We start from the raw sequence: 11696 nt of genomic DNA, 5'->3' as shown, positions 1-11696 counted from the left end.
GAGATATGGAAACTCAAAAATTCGGCCCGAAAAAAAAACGACAGTGGTACCCCTTACGTTGTTTTTTTTTGGGGCGAAAAATTAAGTTTCTCCAATCTTCCCAAAACTCTGGATTCTGATAGAGGGCCATGAGACTTAGACCTGAGTGCAAAAATGGAGGCTCTAGCCCCTTCCAGAGCTGAGATATGGAAACTCAAAAATTCGGCCCGAAAAAAAAACGACAGTGGTACCCCTTACGGTTTTTTTTGGGGGGCGAAAAATTAAGTTTCTCCAATCTTCCCAAAACTCTGGATTCTGATAGAGGGCCATGAGACTTAGACCTGAGTGCAAAAATGGAGGCTCTAGCCCCTTCCAGAGCTGAGATATGGAAACTCAAAAATTCGGCCCGAAAAAAAAACGACAGTGGTACCCCTTACGGTTTTTTTTGGGGGGCGAAAAATTAAGTTTCTCCAATCTTCCCAAAACTCTGGATTCTGATAGAGGGCCATGAGACTTAGACCTGAGTGCAAAAATGGAGGCTCTAGCCCCTTCCAGAGCTGAGATATGGAAACTCAAAAATTCGGCCCGAAAAAAAAACGACAGTGGTACCCCTTACGGTTTTTTTTGGGGGGAGAAAAATTAAGTTTCTCCAATCTTCCCAAAACTCTGGATTCTGATAGAGGGCCATGAGACTTAGACCTGAGTGCAAAAATGGAGGCTCTAGCCCCTTCCAGAGCTGAGATATGGAAACTCAAAAATTCGGCCCGAAAAAAAAACGACAGTGGTACCCCTTACGTTGTTTTTTTTTGGGGCGAAAAATTAAGTTTCTCCAATCTTCCCAAAACTCTGGATTCTGATAGAGGGCCATGAGACTTAGACCTGAGTGCAAAAATGGAGGCTCTAGCCCCTTCCAGAGCTGAGATATGGAAACTCAAAAATTCGGCCCGAAAAAAAAACGACAGTGGTACCCCTTACGGTTTTTTTTGGGGGGCGAAAAATTAAGTTTCTCCAATCTTCCCAAAACTCTGGATTCTGATAGAGGGCCATGAGACTTAGACCTGAGTGCAAAAATGGAGGCTCTAGCCCCTTCCAGAGCTGAGATATGGAAACTCAAAAATTCGGCCCGAAAAAAAAACGACAGTGGTACCCCTTACGGTTTTTTTGGGGGGGCGAAAAATTAAGTTTCTCCAATCTTCCCAAAACTCTGGATTCTGATAGAGGGCCATGAGACTTAGACCTGAGTGCAAAAATGGAGGCTCTAGCCCCTTCCAGAGCTGAGATATGGAAACTCAAAAATTCGGCCCGAAAAAAAAACGACAGTTGTACCCCTTACGGTTTTTTTTGGGGGGCGAAAAATTAAGTTTCTCCAATCTTCCCAAAACTCTGGATTCTGATAGAGGGCCATGAGACTTAGACCTGAGTGCAAAAATGGAGGCTCTAGCCCCTTCCAGAGCTGAGATATCGAAACTCAAAAATTCGACCCAAAAAAAAACGACAGTGTTACCCCTTTCGGTTTTTTTTCGTTTTCGTAAAAATGTGCACTGTTTTGACCCAAAGGTCATCGTCAGGCAAACAACTTCCATTTACTCTCTAGTGAAGTGCTGTGAATAAAAAAATCTTAGACATGACTAGAAACAGACGTTTTCTTAGAGTCTGTATTTTACTTTATGATATTTCAAAATGAACTGATTTTTTTCAAATTCTTCAATACTTAGACCCAATTATGGCCCTTGTGTGCGTAAAATACACCTTGTTCCTGCCACATATTTTTGAGTTTCAGCCTTGAAAAGTGTCTTTTTCATTAGCATAAAACAAAACAGTCATTGAAAAAAAAAACATATTCTTAATATTGTTAGCTGTATATGGAGTTAAAATCAACTATTTCAGCTTTTGTAAAGGGATAGTTCACTTTGAAATATTTTTTTGGTATGTTTTAGCTTACCTCCAGGGCATCCAAGATGTAGATGTCTTTGTTTCCGCAGTATTTTCAATTTGGATATTTTTAGGTCAAACCGTTCTTGTCTGTCAGTCATATAATGGAGGTCCATGGTCACCACCTCAAAGAGCATACACAGAGAAGTCCAAATTAAACATGATTTAATGACTCGTAAATGTAAGTACACACTGATGGCCTAAGACACGAAACGAGCGGTTTGTGTGAGAAAACGAACAGTATTTATAGTTTTTACCGCGTTTAACTAACCACAGCCACGTCCAAGTGATCTGCGGGCGCTTCCGGAAGTGATCTCTCGCGTTTGTACGTCACTGATTGTTTACACAGAGATTTCGAAAGCGTTACCTTTCAGAGTGAAGATCTAAACATATTTAGATATACAGGAAATCACAATAGAAGACAATTTCGATATATCAACAGACAACGTTGGTTTTGTTTTCGCAAACGCGCGAGAGATCACTTCCGACGCTTGCGCAGACCGAAGTGCCCGCGTCTTCAGATCACTTGGACATGGCTGTGGTTACACGAGGTAAAAACGATATAAATACTGTTCATTTTCTCACACAAACCGCTCGTTTCGTGTCTTAGGCCATCAATGTAGTATACTTATATTTACATTTAATCTGGACTTCTCTGTGCATGCTCCTTGAGGTGGTGACCATAGACCTGCATTATATGACTGACAGACAAGAACGGTTTGACCTAAAAATATCAAAATAGAAAATACTGTCAAACAAAGACACCTACATCTTGGATGCCCTTGAGGTAAGATAAAACACACCAAAAATGAATTTCAAAGTGAACTATCTCTTTAAAGTTTGAAGTTAGTTCCCACAAAAGTAGCTTATTGAATTCAAACACGGTAATGCTTGCCTGTAGTCTGTGTGAGTACCAAGCAGCTGCTAAGCTTGTCTAAAAGACGCTAAAGAGCACTGTAATGAATTGAGCTTGGCTAATTCTCCCACCCAGGACATCCAAACACACAGATCCTCCTCCCTCCCCCCTTTACGACGGTCATTAGCGCCTGACATCCGTGACGGCAGCCATCAGCGGCCGTCTGCATCGAGTGCTGAATACAGCTCTGACATCCCCCCATTTTCACGCCTCTTAAGACTCTTTCACGGCCACAGAGGGGCCTATGACATGCTTTGTTATGTAAGGTAATACCTTAAGTGTCCTAAGGATGCAACATCAAATAATGTGTGTGTAGACAGACAGAGATAGGTGGGGTTCCAATTAGAGCCAACAAAAGGGGGAGAAAGTGAAAGAAAAACAAAACATATGCAAAGCAAAGCGAGATAAAAACTCAACAGAAACGAACCATCAAAAAGCAAATGTGAGAATTCTAATTCGCACGTTATTTGTTGCAGAAAACATTGAAATGAAATACTTGAACTGATGAAGTGATTTGGCAAGATTGTGTGCTCATATAAAGGTAAAAAGAGCTGCTTATATTAATAATGATACTACTTATTTTTTTTATATATCTGTACCTTCCAATCATGAACCAAATTGTGATTAGGATCTCACAGAGAAGTGCTCTCATTAACTCTCACAGCAGATGTTTGTCTACTTCACTTCCCCTTCAACTTATATATAAATATGAGCTTATTAGTTGCTTATTTCTTTCTCTGAAAAAGAAAAAGACCACAACATCATTACTGAACACATTTACTGACCATTCTGTATTTCAGACATACAATATTGTAATTTCCAAACAGCATTTTTACACCACGTTTCTCTTTTTTAACAAAAATAATATTAAGTAGCAGCAAAAGCAAACACAGAATAAATAGACATCTTAACGACAAAGCCAAAAAAAGTCCTTTCTATAGGTCCTCAATACGCAGGCATTTGAGGTTTCAAGTCAAAATGAATCAAAAGTCTTAAGAAATGCATTTAATGGCACATCCTTTGGCACAATCGACAAGCACGCCATCTTTTCACACATACAGAGACCCTCAGATCAGCACTCAGACTTTTCTTCAATTCAACTGAAGCAGCTTCTTTATTTTCTATTTGACAAACAACATTTCAGTTTAGTGCCACTTCCTCATTACATTCACTCTCTGTTCTAGAGTTGATCTGGTGTTCGCTCGGGTCAGGGCATGAAGAACCAGACCTCGTTGTGCTCGTGCCGCCTTTAGAAAGTTCACCAGCACGAGTAGGAGAACAATGGGTATTGGCTCCAGTCCCCTACATTTCCATGGTGGTACCCGTGATGGACGGCCTGGGTGCTGTATTCGCTGGGTAGGTGGTGATGGGGGGGTGGTGGCGGGGGGTATTGAGCGGACGCTGCCCCGCTCCACTGTTCTGTGCTGTAGGGGGTGTAGAGAGGATGGTGGCCCAGTATACCAGGCTTGGTCTGGGCTATGGCCATGTTCAGGACCCCTGTGTAGTCCTGGTGTCCCGCCGAGGGATGTGGGGGGCAGGTGGGGGGGAGACCGAACTCCGGGGCGGAGGGTTTGCTGGAGGATTCGTGATCAGGCACGGTGGCAACATCCGGCACACGGGACTCGAGGCTGGAGCGGCCGGCGCTCCCACATACACTCGCGCTGCCAGCACTGGAGGACGACGGCGAGGGGGACTTGCCATATTCATGAAATCTGTGGAAAAGACCCGATTTTAGCACTGAGACATTGACAAGGCAGTATCATTGGCGGCTTCATTTATATAGCACTTTTAAAGGAGTAGTTCACTTTCGAAAAAACTTTTGCTGATAATTTCCTCACCCCCATGTCATCCAAGATGTCCACGTCTTTCTTTCTTCAGTCGAAAAGAAATTAAGGTTTTTGATGAAAACATTCCAGGATTTTTCTCCATATAATGGACTTCAATGGGGTCCAAACGGTTCAAGGTCCAAAACATTTTCAGTACAAACTGCAAACTGTTCAAAGGGCTTTAAACGATTCCAGACGATGAATAAGGGTCTTATCAAGCGAAACGATCACTCATTTAATAAATAAATAACAAAGTTTAAGTTTTATCAGCTCAAATGCTCGCCTTGCTCTGTTCATGCTCATTAATCAAAATGAACAAAACTTTTTCTGAGTCATTTGGTTCATTCAATGAACGAAACGAACGAATTGACTCGGGTAAAAAAGATTCGTTCATTTTGATGAACGAGTTCAAACAGGAGAGTCACAAACGCGCATCACAGAACAGAGCAAGGCGAACATTTGAGCTTATAAAACTTAAACTTTGTTATTTATTATTTAAATGAGCGATCGTTTTGCTTGATAAGACCCTTATTCATCGTCTGGTGTCGTTTAAAGCTCTTTGAACAGTTTGCAGTTTGCACTGAAACTGTCTTTTGGAACTTTTTGGACCTCGTTTGGTTCCCATTGAAGTCCATCATATGGAGAAAATCCTGGAATGTTTTCATCAAAAACCTTCATTTCTTTTTGATGGAAGAAAGAAAGACATCTTGGATGACATGGGGGTGAGTAAATTATCAGCAAAAGCTTTTTTAAAAGAGAACTACTCCTTTAACACTTTTGTTTCAAAGCAGCTTTACAGTGATAATAGGAAATGAAAGTAGCAGATTGTTTTGGCTTTACAGCAGCTCTAGAATAAAGTTATTGTCCAGCCAAAGTTAGTTTTGATTGATTAACTTCCGTTGCAAAGATCAGTAGTTATTAACCTAGCGGCTGCCGTTTTAACTGAAAACAGAAAACCCTTAATGATGAGAACCCTTAAGAGATCATAACATTTTTAAAAACTTTCACCTTGGAACCGGTTTCAAAATTTGCGTTCTCGAGCCACCAAACACTTGTGAAAAATGAACGGCCATTTAACTGTTTTCGCAACACATTCTCATCCCAAGACGTCATCCAACTGACGCTTTTGACCATACGTCAACATCCGACGTTTTAGGGCACCCTTTAACATCAGTTAGATGACGATCCTAGGGCATCATCTAACTGACGCTTTACCTTTAGATGAGTTAGATGACGCGGGTAGGTTTATGTCTGGGGTAGGGTTAGGATTAGATAAAGGGTACTCTAAAACGTCGGATGTTGACGTATGGTCAGTTAGATGACGTCTTGGGATGAGAACGGGCTGGTTTTCAGTAAAAACGGCGTCGTGTTAGCGGCCGCTAAGTTAATAACTAATGATCTTTGAAGCAGAAGTGACTCAATCAAAAACTAACTTTATTCTAAAGCTGCTGTAAAGACAAAGTAATCTCTGTTACTTTAATATCCTATTATCACTGTAAAGCTGCTTTGAAACAATCTATATTGTTAAAAGCGCTATATAAATGGACATAGGAAAATAAGGTCTTGTTTGAGGTACCTGTACGGCTGGTACGTGCTCTGTCCGGGTACGAGCTGTTCAGAGCTGTACATGTCCCGAGGGTCCGAGCCCAGCGGGGACTCTGCGCGGAGAGCGTGGCTGTTGTCCCGGTCGCACGAACTTCCCCATGGGGAGTACCGCTCCACCTTCACCTCCGACTCCTTACGGGACACGCGTTCATCATCCAGACCTTCACACGAGGACTGTTGGATATCTGTATCAAGACGAGTATCAAGGAGGCGTGAGTCAACTACTAAATCTATCCACAGTCACACACGTCGTTAACCCAGATCTAGAGACATAAAATCAAAGGCGATTACCTCGTGGGCTTCCATGTTCAGAGTCTTTTGACATTTTCTTTGCAACTCTCTCAGGATCAGCCAGACTTCTGTTTGCCCGTCTGTGAAAGGAAAGTTCAATGAAGTAAAATGGCTCACAGTTTAAACCGATTTACTGAACATTTAAAAAAAAATAGGGCTGGGCAACAATTAATCGCGATTAATCGCATCCAAAATAAAAGTTTGTGTTTATTTAATATATGTGTGTAGTGTGTATAATTATTTTGTGTATATATTAGGGCTGTGCAAAAATTAATTGCGATTAATCGCATCCAAAATAAAAGTCTGTGTTTACATAATATATTTGTGTGTGCTGTATATAATTATGTTGTATATATAAATACACACACATGCATGTAAATATTTAAGAAAATGTGTTATTCATATATAAAATATTTATATTTATATAATATAGATTATGTATTTATAAATATGTACAGAATTTAAGCGCAAATAATTCTTAAATATATACATGCATGCATAGGTATTTATATATACAAAATAATTATATACAGCACACACAAATATGTTATGTACACACAGACTTTTATTTTGGATGCGATTAATCGCAATTAACTTTTGCACAGCCCTAATATATATATATAAATACACACACATGCATGTATATATTTTATCATTAATATATCAAATATTTATATTTATATAATATTAATTATGTATAAATATATATAAAGTATATACATAAAAATATTTCTTAAATATATACATGCATATGTGTGTATTTATTTATACAAAATAATTATACACACTTCACACTTATATATTATCTAAACACGAACTTTTATTTTGGATGCGATTAAAAAAATTTAATTTGTTGTATTTTACTTTACCTATTCGTTTTGGTATGGTTATTGTCAGCTGTAATTCATATTTTATGATGAATTGTTTTCTGCATTTTAGAAAGTTGTTGGAATAGAAATATCTATTTTAAGAGCAACCTGTAATGAAAATAAAACACAACCTCAAGATGATATTACCTTTTAGAATTTGTACCCTCATCTCTGAATCCTTTGGCAAATGGATTGTGGTCGATTTTCAGCTTTGTAATCTGCGAGAGAAATAATGGAACCATAAATCGAAGTTCTAATTAATTCCAATAAAATAAAATAACAAATGTGCACTTGAAAATAAGTGCATAAAAACATACACTCTAAAAAAATGCTGGGTTGTTTCAACCCAAATTTGGGTCAAATATGGACAAACCCAAATGTTGGGTTAAAAATGCTAACCCGACGTTTGCCTTTGTCCTTATTTGACCCAAATTTGGGTTCAAACAACCCAGCATTGTTTAGAGTGTATACAGTACGGATCAAAAGCTTTCATCAAACTTATACATAAACTCTGAACAACACCCGTTCTTGTCTTAAGACAACTTTGATGTACTTTTTCTCCCCAATATTCAGAATAGCGACCAATCAATGTGTTTTACATATATTTCATTTAATATTCGATGTATGAAGTGTATTCACTAGTCTTACCTTTGTGTTCTGGTACGCTGTGACCGCAGTGAAGGTGGTCTCGGGGAAGGTGAAGGTCTGGAAGACGCTCCAGCGTACACTGTACAAATCATCAGCCTGGACGATGTGGAAACGCGGGTGGTAGCGGTGCATGGAGTGAAGTATAATCTGATTCAAAAATGGGTTTAAATCAAATTAGTCAAATTAGTGTTGAACAAATGTAAGATTCAGAGTGGGACACTCACATGTCCATGCTGGTCCAGGGCGTTGTTGGTGAGCTTGAGTTTGAGGAAAGACACGGACTGTTTCATCCAGTGGCTTCCGGGCGCTGGCGAATCCGGGTGTAGGTACGTCCTATAGGGCGGCTGAGGCTCAGCTTTCCCCGCCACTTCCCACTTGTCCTTGTTCCACTATGGAAAAAGAGGCATTTCATTGAATCATAGACCTCAGAATAGCAACTACATTGCCCATGACATAAGGTGCCGGGGGGTGCCGGGGTGCGAGAGTATGTGTGAACGAGAGTGTGTGTTGAGGTAAAACCCCCCATTGGGTCCTGTAAAAACAGGAAGAGTTGGGGCTCTTTGAAGTTGAGGAGTGGTGGGAACGTTCTGGGGAGACACATGTGACAACGTCCCCCCAACGCTCCAGCCGTTCACCATTGACTCCCAATTCATTTCAATAGTCTAGACAAGCATTCAAATGGATAAGACCTTAATATCGGCAACCACTACCTTAAGAGTCAGTGATCTATGAACTTTATTAGATTCTAACCTTATATCTGAGACCATCTTCAGGCACCATGTCCACCAGTAAGATGTACTTTGCATACGGCACCAATCCAGACAAGCTGATTTTGCAGTGTGGAAACATCCTCCTGTAATATAAAGCACACCAAAGTACAGTTTATCTGAACGCTTCCTTTTACAGTCCAGTTACCCATGTAAATACTATGTACTTATTTTAGTAACTACAATTAGTTCCATGTACTAACAGGCAGTATATTAGGCAGTACTTTCTAGGTAAGTACACTGTAAGTACTGTACTGTAAACGGAAGCGTTACCGAATTACCTACATTGAGGTCAGTGGATCCAAAGATTAAGTTTTAATTGAGGAACTTGGACGTACCTGCCAGGTTTGGTGATGATCATCTCGGTGCCGATCTCATGGAAGGATCTCCACAGATCCGGATCCTCTATGGTCATCCGGATGTTGCCTTGGTGGTAGGAATCGCCGGCTCCAGCCATGGAAGGCGGAGGAGGGAGGCTGAAATTATGCTTGAGGTCTGAGGAAAGACGAAGTATTTGTGTTGAAATGTTTTGTCAATGGCATCCCATGGAAGAAGTCGTCCCAGAGAAAATTCAAGTCCAAACAGACGAATTAACAATGAGCAAGAGCACTGTAGGTGAATTGGGCTTAAGACTCACCTCTGATAGCCTGCATTATGTAGGCTTCTCCTCCAGAAGAACCAGAATGAGCAACAGCTAGACGTTTCAGTTAAAACACAAGTTCTCCATAAGAACTTAAAGGGCTTGAGTTAAATCCAATGTTTGTTAAGTCCAAGGATGAAGTTGTGTCTGTCTGTACAGATGCAGAGGCGGCGTCCCACACCTTTAAGTGGGTTCTGGATGTGGGCGGGGCTTGAACCCCCATTCCCTGCCTTTGAAGTGACTCAGTGATGAGTCAATGCCATGATCCGATTGGTCGATGTGCGGAATCAAAGAGAGTTAGCAGAGCCTTGATAGAGTCCCAACAGGAAGGGGACAAGCGGAGGAAACATGTCTTTATGAACTGCTAAAGGACTTTTAAACAAATACGTACAGGCCCAAAGAATACAGGCTACCAAACTCCCTTCATTAATCCAGCTAATGTGAGGAAGAGCAAAGACTTCACTTTCTAATTGACTGCATTGACCCCCCTCACGCAAACACAATCTGACACACTCGGCGCTCGTGTTTGCGAATTCACACGCACATATCCACTAATTCTCACTGATGCTACAGACACCGGGTCCTGATTTTTACAACTGTGGTGAATAATTTAAAATGCAATTGTTGTCACTTGAGTTCGTCTGAACTTTGCTTTTCATATGTTCTAAGCTCGATGGTTTTGATGGCCACGCTTTCACAACACATCTGCTGCGTCTTAAACCATGAGGAAAAAACAATCCAATTTAACCTTCCTAAACTTTGGGTTTGGATTATGGCAGACTTGAGACAAACAGCAGACTTGAGACAAATATTGACCTACAGTTTTAAAAGTAAAGCTTCTTAATGGTTTTTTGAAGCACCAAGAAACCCTTTTCTCATCATTAACCATTATTTGCAGGTCTGTGGAGATTAAAATTTTGTAGATGTATTAAAGAGATATGCGTTTTTTTAGAGAACTAAAAAGTTATGCCTTGGCGTCATGCTTTAAAAATGTTTTGGTACCTTTGTTTTTAGTGGACTGATTTTATTTTATTAACAGCCCCCTGACATGAAATTTTAACTTTTTGAGGTTTTTCATACATTAATATGAGTTCCCCTAGCCTGTATATGGTCCCCAAGTGGCTAGAAATTTCAGTCTTTCTCTGTTTTTGATAATAGCGATGCTATAGAAGAACCATTTTGGATTCCCAAAAACAGTTTTTATAAGCGTGAAGAACTTTTGTGCAATGGAAAAACGTTGCTATCGATATTAAAGGTTATGGTCATTGAACCATATATGCCAATGTAGAAAAGTACATTGGCATATATGTTTAATACACTCTAAATATGGACAAACACAGCTATTGGGTTACATTTTAACCCAATGTTTGAGTTTGTCCATATATTTTCCCAAAATTTGAGTTAATTTCACTCTAAAAAATGATGCTGGGTTGTTTTAACCCAATTTTGGGTCCAATATGGACAAACCCAGCCATTGGGTTGCATTTTAACCCAGTGTTTGAGTTTGTCCATATTTGACCCAAATTTGGGTTAATTCCACTATAAAAAATGCTGGGTTGTTTTAACCCAATTTTGGGTCAAATATGAACAAACCCAGCCATTGGGTTACATTTTAACCCAATGTTTGAGTTTGTCCATATTTTACCCAAATTTGGGGTAATTTCACTCTAAAAAAAATGCTGGGTTCTTTTAACCCAGTTTTGGGTCAAATATGGGTTAAAACAATCCAGCATTTTTTACAGTGTATATAGAAAAGTTGTATGTTAATTGTTTAATCGAGTGACCCAATGTTCCAAATGAATCATTGAACATAAACTCTATTATTGTGACTGAATCATGTCAGATATAATCGTGACATAAAGCCATTATAGAGTTATGGCTGGAAGCAAACCCTGTGTAAATCTACAGGTGAGCTTCACCTGAGAGAGAGTGTGTGTGTGTGTGTGTGTTTGGTGGGAGGGAGGGGGTTGCGTATTCAGGGTGTCTAGACATGATCGTTCCTTGATGGTTAATCTCATTAGGAAGAAATGCTCTCTGAAGGCCGAGGGCTTTCTATTCATGCAGAGACACAGGCAGAGATACATAGAGAGGGAGAGATAGATAGGGAACCGTCCCAGAAGAATTGAGGCTACTTTAGTAGTTCACAGCCTGTTAGCGCCACTGATCTGCCGTTTTCATGCAACATGAATAGAGAGAGTTTACTTGTATGAATGTCAGTCATTG

At 40.0% G+C, this 11696-nt stretch overlaps 1 protein-coding gene across 1 annotated transcript; it reads right to left on the bottom strand.

Moving 5' to 3' along the window:
- Window positions 1-3615: 3615 nt before the first annotated feature.
- On the bottom strand, window positions 3616-10913 carry tbx16 (T-box transcription factor 16). Its single transcript, XM_039674930.2, has 9 exons — window positions 9471-10913; window positions 9172-9328; window positions 8817-8919; window positions 8291-8455; window positions 8067-8213; window positions 7566-7636; window positions 6550-6629; window positions 6230-6443; window positions 3616-4539 (listed from the first exon to the last, which is right to left on the bottom strand). The coding sequence occupies exons 1-9, from the start codon at window positions 9484-9486 to the stop codon at window positions 4086-4088; spliced, it is 1407 nt and encodes a 468-aa protein (XP_039530864.2). The 5' UTR covers window positions 9487-10913; the 3' UTR covers window positions 3616-4085.
- Between the last annotated feature and the right edge of the window lie 783 nt (window positions 10914-11696).

Source organism: Pimephales promelas, chromosome 14 (genome assembly GCF_988280905.1).
Source record: "Pimephales promelas chromosome 14, fPimPro1.hap1.1, whole genome shotgun sequence".
Lineage (NCBI taxonomy): Eukaryota > Metazoa > Chordata > Actinopteri > Cypriniformes > Leuciscidae > Pimephales > Pimephales promelas.
Note: the sequence above shows the minus strand (reverse complement) of the source record. Positions and strands in the feature narration are given on the sequence as shown.